Source organism: Scaptodrosophila lebanonensis, unplaced genomic scaffold (assembly GCF_003285725.1).
Source record: "Scaptodrosophila lebanonensis strain 11010-0011.00,11010-0021.00 unplaced genomic scaffold, SlebRS2 tig00000024-arrow-pilon, whole genome shotgun sequence".
Lineage (NCBI taxonomy): Eukaryota > Metazoa > Arthropoda > Insecta > Diptera > Drosophilidae > Scaptodrosophila > Scaptodrosophila lebanonensis.
In genome coordinates this window covers 20140850-20156211 of record NW_022060538.1, presented here as the reverse complement: position 1 = coordinate 20156211, position 15362 = coordinate 20140850, and the positions used below count along the sequence as shown (strand labels likewise).

The 15362-nt window shown below is 37.1% G+C and overlaps 6 protein-coding genes across 6 annotated transcripts; 3 read left to right on the top strand and 3 right to left on the bottom strand.

Moving 5' to 3' along the window:
- Window positions 1-1872: 1872 nt before the first annotated feature.
- Window positions 1873-7072, top strand: LOC115620985 (putative fatty acyl-CoA reductase CG5065). The gene is made up of 7 exons (XM_030514505.1): window positions 1873-1918; window positions 3422-3659; window positions 5419-5813; window positions 5903-6012; window positions 6092-6151; window positions 6209-6587; window positions 6655-7072. The coding sequence occupies exons 2-7, from the start codon at window positions 3438-3440 to the stop codon at window positions 7070-7072; spliced, it is 1584 nt and encodes a 527-aa protein (XP_030370365.1). The 5' UTR covers window positions 1873-1918; window positions 3422-3437.
- Window positions 7073-7609: 537 nt separating this feature from the next.
- Window positions 7610-9041, top strand: LOC115620606 (SUMO-activating enzyme subunit 1). The gene is made up of 3 exons (XM_030513920.1): window positions 7610-7790; window positions 8026-8454; window positions 8510-9041. The coding sequence occupies exons 1-3, from the start codon at window positions 7678-7680 to the stop codon at window positions 8985-8987; spliced, it is 1020 nt and encodes a 339-aa protein (XP_030369780.1). The 5' UTR covers window positions 7610-7677; the 3' UTR covers window positions 8988-9041.
- Window positions 9021-10098, bottom strand: LOC115620607 (proteasome subunit alpha type-2). The gene is made up of 4 exons (XM_030513921.1): window positions 9952-10098; window positions 9815-9891; window positions 9338-9749; window positions 9021-9277 (listed from the first exon to the last, which is right to left on the bottom strand). The coding sequence occupies exons 1-4, from the start codon at window positions 9990-9992 to the stop codon at window positions 9103-9105; spliced, it is 705 nt and encodes a 234-aa protein (XP_030369781.1). The 5' UTR covers window positions 9993-10098; the 3' UTR covers window positions 9021-9102.
- A 620-nt stretch (window positions 10099-10718) lies between these two features.
- LOC115620828 (interleukin enhancer-binding factor 2 homolog) lies at window positions 10719-12396 on the top strand. The gene is made up of 3 exons (XM_030514258.1): window positions 10719-10939; window positions 11261-11389; window positions 11448-12396. Exons 1-3 carry the CDS (start codon window positions 10781-10783, stop codon window positions 12336-12338), a joined length of 1179 nt encoding a protein of 392 aa, XP_030370118.1. The 5' UTR covers window positions 10719-10780; the 3' UTR covers window positions 12339-12396.
- Window positions 12335-13716, bottom strand: LOC115620829 (sialic acid synthase). The gene is made up of 4 exons (XM_030514259.1): window positions 13638-13716; window positions 13326-13582; window positions 13092-13269; window positions 12335-13032 (listed from the first exon to the last, which is right to left on the bottom strand). Exons 1-4 carry the CDS (start codon window positions 13714-13716, stop codon window positions 12410-12412), a joined length of 1137 nt encoding a protein of 378 aa, XP_030370119.1. The 3' UTR covers window positions 12335-12409.
- A 506-nt stretch (window positions 13717-14222) lies between these two features.
- Window positions 14223-14967, bottom strand: LOC115620618 (calcium load-activated calcium channel). Its single transcript, XM_030513938.1, has 2 exons — window positions 14808-14967; window positions 14223-14742 (listed from the first exon to the last, which is right to left on the bottom strand). Exons 1-2 carry the CDS (start codon window positions 14944-14946, stop codon window positions 14330-14332), a joined length of 552 nt encoding a protein of 183 aa, XP_030369798.1. The 5' UTR covers window positions 14947-14967; the 3' UTR covers window positions 14223-14329.
- Window positions 14968-15362: the final 395 nt, after the last annotated feature.

The window sequence follows — 15362 nt, the reverse complement described above, 5'->3', positions numbered from 1 at the left end:
ATGTCTGTAAATGAAAATTTTAAAAACAAATTATTCATTTTATTAAAGCTTAATGCGACCCCACATTTATCGCATTTTTAGTTGTACTTTAAATATTCAAAAAAAAATTAATACAAAAATCCTCTAATTTGCTTGTATCCCACGAATCACACAATTGGCGCTAAAAGTGATCATAATTTCAATTCAAAAGCTTATTTCAGTGTAATACTCTACAAATAAAATGTGTAGAACTACATCAAATAGAAACTTTGCAAATACATTGTTGCAGATATGCATCTCAGACATACGAAGGGTTAAATGTTAATTTTTTGTTGTTGGTGAAAAGTTAAGATTGTTAGATGAAAACTTGGTTAAAATGTGCATGTTTGCCTGGACATGAAGTTTTAAGCCATTTCCAAGCCAGTGTGCACTTTTTCTTTCCGTAATATATTTGAGAAAACATTTAAATACTTGTTGGTGACTGCACACTGTACTATGTACGTATTTGTTAATTAAAAGTATCATAACTCAAAAGCTGAAATTCAATTACAGCTTTTTAATTACCTGTTTAGCATTATCCAATGCACATGTAAATATATTCAAATATACTTACATGCATACAGTTATAGTAATAGTTACCAAAGTTTCGATATGGTGTAATAATAATGGGAGTGACAAATCCCTCAAAACTGCCACTTATAGGTAGTAATTTCGCGTCATATTGTGGGAATTTTTTTAGAAATACGTAATTTTACAACAGATGACGATTTGCCAAAGAAATAATAAGTTATTCACGACTTAGTGAGAATTCTAAGCACAGACAATATATATAGCGCTCATAGTTTACAGAATCAATTAGAGTGCGTTATGTATGAATTGGGCAATGGCCTGCAAAATTGTTATACAATAACGAACGAATTTTGAACTGTCAAAGTCAAATGGGGGCCCTCAGAGCACAACAACAACAACTGTAGCTGTTAAAGAGTTTCAAGGTCGTTACGAAATTGTTTGCGGCTGCGTTGCAAAACAAAAAACTAAAACTGATCCTGTTTCTGGTCAGTTTCATTTGCTCTCAGGCAGCGCCAGTGATGGCAGACTGCAACAAGAGCGACTAGTATTACAACTATTGTGGTTGGGCTTTCTTTGTTGTAAAACAGGTTCCAAAATTTTGCATCAAAATTCATCTTACATATGCACAAGAGTATATGATTTGGCACTACCTACAAATACCTATATATGTATGTATAAAAACTTTTGTGGTATAATTGCAGTTACAGACAGGCAAGTGTAGCTGCCTTACATCGATGACTTGCATTTCAAAAAATAAAAGACCGGCTGGCCTTGCAACTTTATTGCCGTTTTGTGTCTGTCCTTTTTGGGGACTTTTTAGGTCATGTCGCCTCCATCGTCAACCACATGAAAGAATAAAAGGCAAAAATAACTTTGGCTACTGCCCTTGCCAGCCAATATTGGCGTAACCGTGCTTACGAGTATATATGTGTGTACATAGATCTTGTTTATTTTCAACTTCGTCCATACTTGATCTTTTACGCGCGCTCACTGCGGTCAGATCAACAGCGGGCTTGCTCGTATGTCTGTGGATAGATCCAAGCGGTAGGGACAGTGGTACCTGGAAAACAAAGCAAACGAAATCACCCCACCCCAACCCATCTCCCATTCCCCATCCCACCATAAAGCAGCCTGGCTGACCAAATGAACGGTCACTCGGACTCGGACTCGGCAACGGCTTTCGGGTTCGCATAAACTTACGAGAGTGTTGTCACGAAGCGGGCCGACTGCAACTAATTTCCTCTACAGTTGAGTATATCTTAGAGCCAATTCCTCGTTTACACTTCAGTCGCCGCTGAGAATTCAACTGAATCGATTCGAAAGATTTTCGCATACCGTCGTCATCTGAGCTAGCCATCTAAGTAAGGAAGTGAGTTTCAAGTTGAGTTTAACTTTAAGTCTAGTTGTTGGCGTTAACTTAACAACGCGAGTGCATAAACGATAATATTTTGGTTAAGTAGCTGCCATCCTAAATCTCGTAATAATGCTTGTTTTGAAACATACAAATTAGTAAACAATTGCATTAAACAATTAGACACCGGTGTTTTGTTATACAATTTACAAATGCGAAGGCAAGTTAACGTGGTAAACAAAAATCAGTAAAAATACAGAGTAAATAAGACAAGCTGTGCAAATGCTTTAATTGACGAGAGAGGCTGACCATTGTTTAAATTTGTTAATTATGCGAAAACCTAGTTCCATTGTTGACTTATTCAGCAACATCGGTAGTTGCGTGGGAAGACAATTTGCAGTTTAAACGGGCTCAATTGTTAGATGTAGTTGTTAGTAGGTACACTAATATCTAATTCTATTTGATCCGATATAAGCCAAAGGAGATTGTGTTCTAGGCACGATAGCCCAAAAAAATAGCACCATCATAAAATAGATGTTTTATTTTTGGTGTACTTCTTCAACTTTAAATCTGGTGGATACGTTTAATTGAACCAAAGAAGTAGCAACAACAGTTGCTGGCTTAGCATTGTCCTGCGAAACTTGTATTAGAGGAGGACATGCATTGTGTCTGCTACGCCTCGTATTCTTTCGATAAATCCATAGTCATTATTCTCGACCTATAAATGGTGCATAATAATTACAAGTAAATATGACAAAAATATGATATGCAATTGGGACCCAATAACTTTATTTGATGTCTGTGGTCCGGCAAAGTTTCATGTGGATCGATTTAAGACTGTGGTAGGAAATTATTATAATCTGTATGCACATGAAATACACAGTGGAGGTACCCAAGGATATATAATCGATCAAACATTTTTTTGTAATATTACAATTTCGTTATTTTTTTTTTAATTTTTAAATTTATTTTACATTTCTCTAATTACTATATTCTACACAGTGCAGAGATTTTAATTGATTATTTTAATTTATAAGTAGTATTAGCTTTTCCACTTGTTTTTTGTTTAAGTTGAACTTTTTTAAGGCTATGCTCAAAGCATAATAAATTCCAGCATGCGTTACAAAACCCATTTGCACCAATTTGCCTTCCCCCTCTCTACATTTGTTGGTAAGTACTTATTTTTACCCACACAACGCAATAAAGTTAGATGAGTGAGATCGGAACAAATTAAGTCAAATAAACTTAAAAGCCCCTTCTCTGCGCAAACTCGCTAACATTAAGTAGCTATGCCAATTACGCTTAGTCAACATTAACGGCTGCGGCTGTGGCCTCTTTGTTGTTGTCTTCGTGTTTCGTAAGGTTTGACATTGAAAAAGAATGTTTGGCCAGTAGGTCAGACAAACAAATGTGTGTGTGTGTGTGTGTTGTGTGTGACTGTGTAACTGAGTGAGCACAAGATAGTAGAGTATACTCCTATGGTGTAATGAGGTAAATGTTTGTTGTTTTTGCCACTTACAGCCCACTAACAGACAACATGGAGATATTGGAGTGCGGGGCGGACTGTGGAGAGTCTGATGTTGCCAAATGGTATGCTGGAAAGACAATACTTGTCACTGGCGCCACTGGATTCATGGGCAAAGTTTTGGTAGAGAAGCTGCTGCGCAGTTGCGGGGAACTCAAGGCGATCTACTTACTAATTCGCTCAAAAAAAGATATTGCTGCGAGTGTGCGGAGGGAGCAGTACTTTAAATGTGTGGTAAGCTTTAAATTTGTACTATAACTATTAAGCTCTAAGCACAAAATAAATCAATGAAAAACAAATCAAATTATGTATTATATTCAATGGCTAATTGAATAGGTAGAACACAGTTTTCATATATAGTTCATACATAATTACCAATATCTCATTACGTACTTTCATATTTCTTCCCTTTTCAAATGTATAGTTCAAATTAATTAGTATACAATTAACTCGGCCATCTCAAAATTCTCACAGCTTTTATAGTTTAATTCGATATATTCTTTGAGCTGGTAAACTGATGCACGTAATACAGTTGAATGCATAATGTGGTGTGGCAGGTGCAACAATTGTTACCTCGATAGTTTACTTCGAAAGGTAAAATACACAAAGTAATTAGAAATATTCTTTAATTGGAATAATTAAAATTCTTTGCAGTTACCTGAATAAGGAAATTTATTAAAAGCTGACTCATTATCTGAGATGAATAATAAGGTACTTCACTATTCAGTTAGCTTCGTTAAATACCATGTACAAAGTAAGAGCTCGGCTTAAAGCTGTATAACTAAAGCATGGTGGAATACATTAAAAGGTATAATTATGTGTATGACACCATTGCTTGGAGATAGGTGCTGCAAGAATTTTAGTGTTTGACAAAGCTCGAACGGCCCAGTGAGGTCTACCGGAAATAGTGCAATATATTTGATTAAGCTGCTTTAAGTTAATAATTAGCATATCATCACCACAAAATTCTATTTCTTCCCGCCTTGCCCGTCGCCTTACATAATTGCGTCAATACTGTCCACGGCTATATCGATTTGTCTCTTCTAATTAAGAATAAATATATGAAATATATATTATGGGGTCGGAAATGTTTCCTTCTCCCTGTTACATACACCTAATTCTGACCGTGTATTTTTTTTACACGATTTTGATATATATTTGCATATATGTATGTATATTTCTTTAGAGATAAGGAACCAATCACCTATTTTTGCATATGATCAATGTCTTTTGTACACGGTTGTTTATGAAACCAATCTACCGTATAAAAATAGAATTAGGTGTACTTTGTACAGGCCGTTATACCGCTTCGGGTACAGAGAGAAGAACCAAATCCTATTTACTAATGTGGACCTAATAATTGCTATTTGTGTACAATAATTGCGTCATCAATATCCAAATGATGTTCGAAACACACCGGGGACATCGTTATCATTCATGAACATATAGCATTTGGTATGCCATATCTTCATATGTATGTATGTAGCACTATTAAAGTGTTACTTGACAAATGAGTGCATCGATCCTTCCAAAAAATAGTTAATGGTCACAGCAATAAAAAAGACAAACGTTTATTGTACATGATGACGATTGTAATAACATTCATACATATTCCTATGTATGTAAATCTGTACATACAGTTGCTGTTTTCAAATTGCATGGGCCAAGCACACAAGCTGCCAACATTTATAAGCCAAGGTAATCATTATTAGTCAAAATCCCAAAATTGCAATGACTACTCATTTTATCGTGACACAGATTTGTCTTCACAGCTATGGTTTGTGTTTATAAAGCGATTCTAACCTCTAACTACAGAGCGACTCAAATGAGTAAATTTTATTACACGTAACAAATATAAACCAAAATAGCTTTTATATCTTCTCTGGCATGTGAATGGCGTGAAGTAGAGTGGCTTACCAAGTACTTGTATAATAATAAAATGCCATAGTTAAACATTAATGACCCACTGATTCCAATTACATGTAATTTACAGATCTTCAACCAGCTCTTAGAAACAAATCCCGATATTGTCAATAAGGTGCACGTCGTAAAAGGGGACGTACTCGAGCCGGATCTTGGCCTAAGTGCCGACAATATTAACACACTATCGTCGACTGTTGAAGTGGTTTTTCATTGTGCAGCCAATGTGCGCTTTGACCAGCCTTTGCGGCCAATGGTGCGCATGAACGTTGCCGGCACTCTGAAATTGCTTCGCCTGGCAGAAAAGATGAAGAATCTGCAGGCACTGGTTCATGTTTCCACCTCGTACTGTCAATGCAACGAAAGTGTGCTGGAAGAACGTGCCTACCCGGCGCCACAGAATCCCTTTGCCATTATCGAAATGGTGGACACAATGGATGATGCCGCTCTGGCTGAAATAACACCTACGTACGTTGGTTATTAATCGCTCCAACTTCATCATCACGACCTTTTAACTATTCGAATGTACTACAGTATGTTTGCACTACTTTCAGCAGATTGTTAAATGGCTTGCCCAATACATACGCTTATAGCAAGGCGCTGTCGGAGGATCTAATTTGCAGATACAACAAAAAGCTTCCCATAATTATAGCAAGACCTTCAATTGGTACGTAGGAGGGTAAACTCATTGTACTTCCATATAAGTTCTTCCGAACTTATTAATTTATTTATTACACTCATTTTAGTGACCGCGGCCATTCAGGAGCCACTTCCAGGCTGGATAGAGGGTGTTAATGGGCCCACAGGTAAATTGTATTACATATTATATTTTATATTGTATTACATGATTTTTGTATCCACAGGATTAATGATTGGAGCGGCACGAGGCGTAATTCGATCGATGCACTGCAATCCAAACTATCGCTCAACGGTTATCCCGGTAGACAAAGCGATCAATGGCATGATACTCTGTGGCTACCGAAGAGGCAACGACAATTTAAAATCCAATCAGGTGCAGTTTTGCAATTTGTGCATCACTAGTAAGGCGTTGATGTCATGGGGTGAAAGCATTGAGACTGGACGCAAGTTTTTTTACGAGACACCTCTTAGTTTTGCACTTTGGTATCCTGGTGGTTCTATTAAGAAAAACTATTACCATCACCTCTTATGTGTTATATTCTTTCACTATTTGCCTGCATATTTCATCGACTTTTGGCTAATGGTTTTTGGTCAAAAACCCTTGTAAGTCAACTTAAGATGTCATGTAAGGCACGATATGCTAAATGGTGTTATTTTTTTCTCATTACAGCTTGGTGAAAATACAAAAAAGAATTTCCACTGGGTTGAAGTTACTCCAATACTATACAACAAAAGACTGGGTTTTCATAAATGATAGATTTCAGGAGATGAGCAACAAGTTAAGCCTAACGGACCAGCATATATTTGATACTTCTGTTAGCCAAGTAAATTGGGAGCGTTACATCAGCAATTACATTGTGGGCATGCGGACATACATTCTAGGCGAGAGTGCTGCTACTCTTCCACATGCCAGAAAAGTTCTTCGGCGCTTATACATATTGGATTGGGTCAGCAAGATTTTGCTCGGTGCTCTGGCTTTTTGGTTCTTGTGGACTCATTTGGATGGATTTGTAGAAACCAGTGATGCGTTTATAAGATCATCTCTCTATGTTATAAATAATGAACAAAACAGTACAATTCATCAGTAATGTACAGTTATACCTGTTAATAAAATATGAAGACTATGTATTTTAACGGAACAGAAATGCATTTCCTTTTATAGCTGTCATTTGAAGCAGCTATAAGTTTCAGCAATTTTAAATATATACATATATTCAATACATATGTACATAGGTAGAGAAGCTTTTCGCAGGATTTGAAGTTTATTTTTTGTAAGACCCAAAGCGTAAATGGCTATTCAGTAGTAAGGAATATACATACATATGTATCGTGGAGGAATAAATAATTATCATAAGGCATAGTGATTGGTATATACATACAAGCGTATATATGTTGTTAGCTCGTTTTGTTTTAGCTGTAGTGCCTCAATTGACCATGTTTTGAGTGAAACTTAAAGAATGTCTAAAATACCAATTTAATTTATTGCAAAAATATACAAATTATAAATTGCAAGAATACCCATGGATTGGAGAAATATCTTACACATCGATAATGCGACAGTACCGATTATTTTTAATCGATATTTTGATGGCACAACATGTATGACGCCAAATTTTCGTATATCGTTAAACACCGGCTGTGTTCTGTTCCATATTTATAACTATCAGAAATACACGGAGTACAGATAAATACAATGGCGATGGAAATGGATAGTGCACCTAACGAAGTTGGTGTTGAGCTCACCGACACTGAAAATGAGTTGTATGATAGGCAAATTCGACTATGGGGCTTGGAGTCCCAAAAGCGGTGAGTATTGGATATATGTACATAAGTATGTATATTTGTATGTGTACATTCATGTACATACATATGTTTGCACATTTTCACCGCAATATATACATACATACATACATAAAAGATGTTTTAACCCTCTTTATCGAGGCAAAAATAACATAATTCTTATGTATGTAACTTTCTGTTTAAAAATAATATGCATCATTCTCAAAGGTCTAGTTTTCAACAATCTTAAACATATTTTTAGACTACGCACGGCAAAAGTCCTCATCTCGGGGCTAAATGGATTGGGAGCGGAGATTACAAAAAATATAATATTGTCTGGAGTAAACTTGGTAAAGTTGCATGACGACAAGTTGGTTACTGAAGAGGACTTCTGCTCCCAGTTCTTGAGCGCACGGGAAAAAATTGGCACTAACCGCGCGGAAGCGTCATTAGACCGTGCACGTGCTTTGAATCCGATGGTGGAAATATCTGCCGATACGCAACCACTAAAAGATATGGGAGCAGAATACTTTGGTCAGTTTGATGTTATAGTAGTTAGTGGTGAAAACAACGCGGAACTGCTACGTATCGATTCAATATGCCGCGAATTGGGTGTAAAGTTTTTTGCAACTGACGTTTGGGGCATGTTTGGCTTCTATTTCGCTAGTCTGCAAACGCATCGTTATGTAGAGTAAGTGAACATGCCATCGCTGAGGTACGGCTGATTAATGATTTTGCATTTCTAGGAACATAATAAAGCACAAGATCATTTCCAAACCCAACGAAAAACAAAAGACTGAAATTATATCAACACCAGTTCAGTTTGAAGTTGAGTATCCAGCATACTCTACTTGGCTAGACTTCGATATTAATGCACCCAGCTATCAACGCAAAATTAAACGTAACGGACCCGGTATCGTGCTATTGCGCATTTTGCAAGAATTTCGCGACGTGAACAAGAGAGATCCATCATTCAAGACAAGGGAAGCCGATATTAATAAATTAAAGAAAATCCGTGATGGCATCGCATCAAAGTCGACTATAACTGATGACGCTATCGGTATGCTTTTTGCACAGGTTTCACCAGCTGCCGCGGTCGTTGGTGGTGTGGTGTCACAAGAAATCATAAAGGTTGTTACCAAAATGGAAGCTCCACATCGGAATCTATTCATTTTCGATCCAGAGACATGTGTGGGCTATGTGGAACCCATTGGTGTCAACTAATTTAATTCAGATGTCGAATAAAAGACTTCATTCCTCATTTTAAAAATTTAAAAATACCGGTTTAATTTTTAATGATTTCCTTTACAGCAGCATGTGTGTTTGATTCAACTCATATTTAAGGTATATTGGCCAAATAGTCCTGGATTGAGGCTGGATCCAGGCGCTTGAATCCGTTTTGATCGCAGATTCCAACTTCTATGTTGTCGGCTGTCATTTTGCCCTCAAATCCTTCCTTAAGTGTCAAAATAGCTGTGTGAACAGCGTCTTCGAGTTCTAAGTCCTCGTTGTAACTAAAAATTTTGATTAAAGCCACAACACATATAATGTATATAATCATATGAGGTGCTTACCGCTTTTCCAAAAATGTTTTCCCATTAACTGCATTCTTGCCCATTGCCGTTGCCTTCCAAGCAAAGTAAGCTCCCGAAGGATCAGACTGATACAAATATGGGCGATCTGAGTCCCATCCGCAAATTAGCAATGACACTCCAAAGGGGCGTACACCGCCGGACTGGGTATATTCCTGCATAAGTGTTGCAACGCGCTGAACAAGTTGTGCAACAGGAATCGGCTCCTTGTACGTAAGATAATAGTTCTGTGCAATTTTACGAGCCTGCTTCACTAACAAACGGTAGTCAGGGCCCATGCCCGAATAAACCATTCCAATATGCTTCGTTACCATCTCTACGCGGTGTACGCTATGTTCTTCGTAAAGCGGCGACTTGTGTTTATTCTCTGTGGCAATCACGACACCATTCGATGCTGCAAGTAACAAGGGGCAACTCTATATATTCTATCTTGTTGTAAGAAAATCAAGTTTTACTTACCCATAATACCAACAGACGGTGCACCACCAGACACTGCCGCCAAAGCATACTCCAACTGGACCAGCTTACCAGACGGACTGTAAATAAGAACCGTCGGTTTAAAGCGTGCATTTATGTTTATGAATACAATAACCTACCTAAAAGTAGTCAGAGAAAAGCTATATCGTTCAGTAGCCATAACTTCTAACTTGAATGTAAAGAATTCGGTAAAATCAAAAAGCCGACAATTCAAGTATTTCAGTAAAATGACACAGCAATACAAACGAGCGATGGCACCGATGCCACCGATACAAAATTGAAAGGTGTTATCGATTTAAAAAAGGCAAGCATGCGTAATTATGATACCTTCTACCCCAAAAGTAATTGTGTGTTCAAATTAATGTAACGTATAGAAGCTAGAGACGAAGTATCAGACATATGAATATTCTTCAGAACAAGGCAAGCTGCATCGGTATAGTCCGAAAGTTACACTAACATAATTTTTTACACGCTATTTTTACATAATCCTTAGAAACGATATTAGAAAAACTATTATTCTACGCCCCCTAAGATGGCGTCATCTTTCGTCTTCTTTTTTATATACATATATTTCACATTCGGCTTGGTCGATTGAAACATACTTTGTTATTTTATGTGTATAAATGTACAAATATTTTATAGCGAAAATTGGTTTTTGTGTCTCGCATACAAAAATATCTATCTATTGTAGCTCTGTTTTTGACCTGGTTTTTTCAATTTTCTGTGAAGTCTGGGTTTAGAAAGCTCACGCGAGCTCGCTCGTGTAAGTGCTCTTAATCGATTCCTATTCCAAATAAAGAGTTCGCAGCGTTGAAACTCAGTAACATAATCGGTCGGTAAATCGAGTTGGATTCACATTTGCTCATCACTAATAATATAGTTTTTTCACTGCTGCCGGTAGAGACTCGTAATTGTTTGAGCCAAACACTAAAAGAACAAATAAATAGCATGGTTCGTGGAACACTACGTGGGGGCAGACCCATGCGCGGTGGCATTCGCCCTCCTTTCAAGAAAACATTTGTTCCTCGCCATCCTTTCGACTTAACACTGGCTGAAGTGGTTTTTCCAAAAGTATCTCCGCCGGTTGACGACTCTGCATTAACAGCGGTAAAATCAATAAATCCATATTACTCAGCGTAAACAAGCTTTAACATTACAATATTTTGAATGGGTACAGTATGTGCGGTACTATAGTGTTTTATTAGATTTTGTATTAATTGTATGTTTTCCTGAGTTCAACATTTGAAAAGCCTAGATGCATATAACACACATCCGCAAAAAACACTACAATACAGAATTTGGCCTATTCGAGCTACTCAGATTATTGCTGTTAAAGTTTCAATATCTTTTCTGCACTGTGCGCAAATTTGTTCGGGCAGATATAAATGTGTAATATTATTTAATTTCCCTACCTTTTTCTTTCAACAGGCACTATTAAAACGAAACCAAGATTTGAGCCCTACTCCAGCCGAGCAAACCTCTTTAGGAAACTTAGTAACTAAAGTTCAATCTGTTTTGGACAACCTGGTAGTTGCGCCGGGCGACTTCAATACATGCGTATGTTTTTATATTTAATTCAAGAAATGTCTTAAAAACAATATTTTACATTTTATAGCAACTCGAGGAGGTGCGTCAAGTTGGGTCATTCAAAAAAGGTACTATCCTTACTGGCAATAACGTGGCTGACATTGTCGTTATACTTAAGACGCTGCCGACTAAGGAAGCATGCGAGGCTCTTGCCAAAAAGGTGGAGGCCGACCTTATGAATACTATGAAAACTGAAGTGTTGATTAAAGCTGACCAGCTCTTGACAACTATACACGACAAGGGCTTTGATATAGCTAATTCGCATTCAAAGGTGTGCATAATGATTGCTACACTGCCCCAGAACATTCGCAAACTGGAACCGGAGATTCATCTCGACCACAAGGTGATGCAGAGCCATTTGGCAGCTATACGTCATACCCGCTGGTTCGAAGAAAACGCTCACCATTCATCGATAAAAGTTCTCATACGTATTCTAAAAGATCTTACCAAACGGTTCGATGCGTTTTCGCCACTATCTCCCTGGATGCTCGACTTAATTGCTCATTTAGCAATAATGAACAACCCTTCCCGGCAGGCACTGCCCATAAACTTGGCCTTCAGGCGTGTCTTTCAACTGCTGTCGGCAGGACTTTTTCTGCCAGGGTCAGCTGGCATAACTGACCCAACAGAACCAGGCCACATTCGTGTCCACACAGCCATGACTTTGGAACAACAGGACATATGCTGTTATACATCGCAAACTCTATTGCGAGTGTTGGCACATGGTGGGTACAAGCATATCCTCGGAATGGAAGGAAACACAAGCATTGTGCGTGAAATGTCTGTTTGGAATGGAGTCGTAGTGTCACCACTCTCAGCTGTGTATGAAAAACCAGTTGACAAAAAAGAAGGCGATATTGAGGAAGACATTGAAATGATCGAACAAGACGAAGTTGGCAGCGACGATGCAGCAGATTAGAAATAAACATATTTTTAATGTGGAAATATTTATACAAATACATGCATTCATAAGTGTATTTATTTAACTATTTACTCAACGCTGGACAACACCGCTGCAATCACTGGATCATCCTCATTGAGTTCCTCAATCAGTTCCATTCCAATGATATGGAAATACATTTCAGCTGGAATTCCGCTTGGCTCGCTGACCTTAATCGCTAAATCTTCCATTAGAAGCTTATGTCCTTTTTTCAGATTTCGACTGGCTACTATAGTTTTTCCAAGCTTACGTTGACAAGGCAATTCACATTCCTGAATTTCTTTTTTTGTTATGTCTTTCAATGCTTCCTTCAGTTCTAGTTTGTCTCCCAAAATATTTGAGATTTCTGCGGCACAGTATGTGTTCTTTTGTAAAACTTTGATATGTTTTAATCGTTCTATGCGATCGACCAAAGATTTAAACTCTTGTGGGTCCAGGGAACAACAGTGGTCGGAGCCCTTTTGATCCTTGTCCAAAGTAAAATGTCTCTCAACAATTCTAGCACCAGATAAAATAGCTGCCTGAGTGATGTCAATGCCTAATTCGTGTCCAGAATATCCAATAACTATTCTAGGGTATCGGTTTATAAACATTGGAATTAAACCCACATTGGAAGCCTCTGGCGGAACAGGATATGCTGAAACACAATGCATCAGAGCAAAGTTGTCCTTACCTGGTGTTACTTTGATGTATAATTACCGTATTAATTATGAGATTATTTATCGTACGCACCAGCTTGCCCCATAATCTCAACAATCTTATCGATTGTTGAAATATTCTGCATTCCCGTGGATATAATCAGAGGAGTTTCGAGTCGGGAAGCTTTAATTAATAATGGAAAATTGTTAGCATCACCGGAACCAATTTTGATAAAAGGAACCTTCAATTCTTCCAGAAATGCCAAAGAGCGCTATAAAAGAAAAACTTCATATTCCATATACCATTTATAAAATTTCCATAATTTACCTCATCCATTGCGGATGCAGTAAAATCGATTCCAATGTCATGGGAAAAGGATTGTAACTCTCGATATTGCTCCTTGGAAAACTCCAAATATTCTTTATGCTGCCCATAAGTACTGCCCCAAGAGTGCTCGCTTACGTATTGGCGCTGTAGAGCTGAGTGCGTAAACTTGGCCTTCAGATCTGATTTTTGAAACTTCACGCAATGACAGCCAATAGATTTTGCCCTTAAAATCATACTTTTAGCGACCGCGAGGCATCCTTGTTAAAGAACAATACAAAATAAAATATTCCCCTTTACACCGTTAATCTTTACCTTGATGATTCTGTCCAATTTCAGCAATTATATATACTGAGTCTCTTATCTTTCTTTCCAATATATCAGTAAGCATCATGTTACTATGATATTTTACTTTTAATTGGACAATTGAAGGCCCCGCCCTTTTAATATATTTAATCGAAACCGTGAGTTTTAAAGTGATCGTTAGTAGATTTGATGAACTTGATATCGATAGAAACTATTTTGTAGACTTACAAAGTATAGTTGGTTCGGTATCATGTTGCAATATACAACATAGACTGAATTTGAACTAATTTTGACTAATAACTAGAGTCCAAAATTCTTTGTATGAAAATAAGACGTTGAACCAGATAGAATAATATGTAGTGGAGAGATATTTGCAAAATTTGAGTTAAAAATTCAGGATTTAGGGAAAGTCTTTAAAAGAGGGGGACGAAGTAAAATGTTGAAAAGTGGTGTCTCCTATTGACATTCCTACTTTTTGATATTCAGGTGGTTCATACGGACGGACAGACAGGCAAGTAATACGTACAAATTTACATTTAAATGTACTGAACACTTTACGCACACCTATACGTTTGAGTATTCATAAAAACGATATTTTAAAATAACAAATGTTTAGTATTCCTTTACTTATTAATTTAAATTATAAATGTTTAGGACATTTGAAAAATCAATGTAATTTTGACTAAGGTTGGATATATTTTCTACTTGAATTGTCCCGGCGTTGGTCCAAAGAGTCCACCACCTTGCTTGCTAGCGGCACGAGAAGGTGCAAATCCTAATAACTTCTGTATATTTTGGCGTATCGACATAGTGCAAAGAATGTATAGGAAAATAAATGAACAGTCAGTGAAATCATCGCCAGCAAGGTTTCGGTGGCTTAACCCCTGTATCCATGAGATAGGAGTAAAGGGTAGCTGTGCTACGACGCGCCCATCAAATATGCTATTAAACATACTTAGAAGCGCCGTAAATGCAAAACCGGTAGCAAACATGGATTTCATCTTAACGAGGGACAAGTCACGGTTGTTATTTTTGAGTTTTTCCTCATCGCGCTCGATTTTTTTCTTCACTGATTTATCTAGTGAGTCTCCATGTATCTCCTTTCGACGTTCAACTGGAAATTAACATTAATGTGTTAAAGCATACACATGAACATCATACATTAAAAAACATGCTCACGTTTCTTGCTCTGCTTTTCGACTTCGGTTTTAAGTTTTTGATATTTTTCCGTCCGATAAACTAAAACCCATGTTAAGCCTTCGCCTAAAAATGCAGTGCATATGGATATGAAAACGATCAGAATTGTGTCAGACCACATCTTTTTATTCACGTAATTTCAGACTATTTTAATATCGTTTCATAGCCCTTTTGTTGGAGCAATTCGATATCGATATCAGACATCAACATATGTGCAGAAGGTACTTGCCATGCGCCTTTTCCATTTTTTATTAGTGTCACACTAGCTTGAAATACTAGATGAAATCAATGTAAGTTCTGCTTAAGCTTTTTTAAAATCCATAATTACGTATATTTAAATTCTAATACAAAGCTGTAATAGAGAAAATTCGAACAAAATTGCCCAATGCGTTTTAAATTGACTATATAACTGTTAAAACAAACAAACTGTAATAAAAAACAACAATAAAATTTTTTTTTTCAGTACGCTTTTTAAAACAAATCTTTAGAAAACACAGTAAAACTACTACTAATTCTTAAAATTTATGAAAATATATA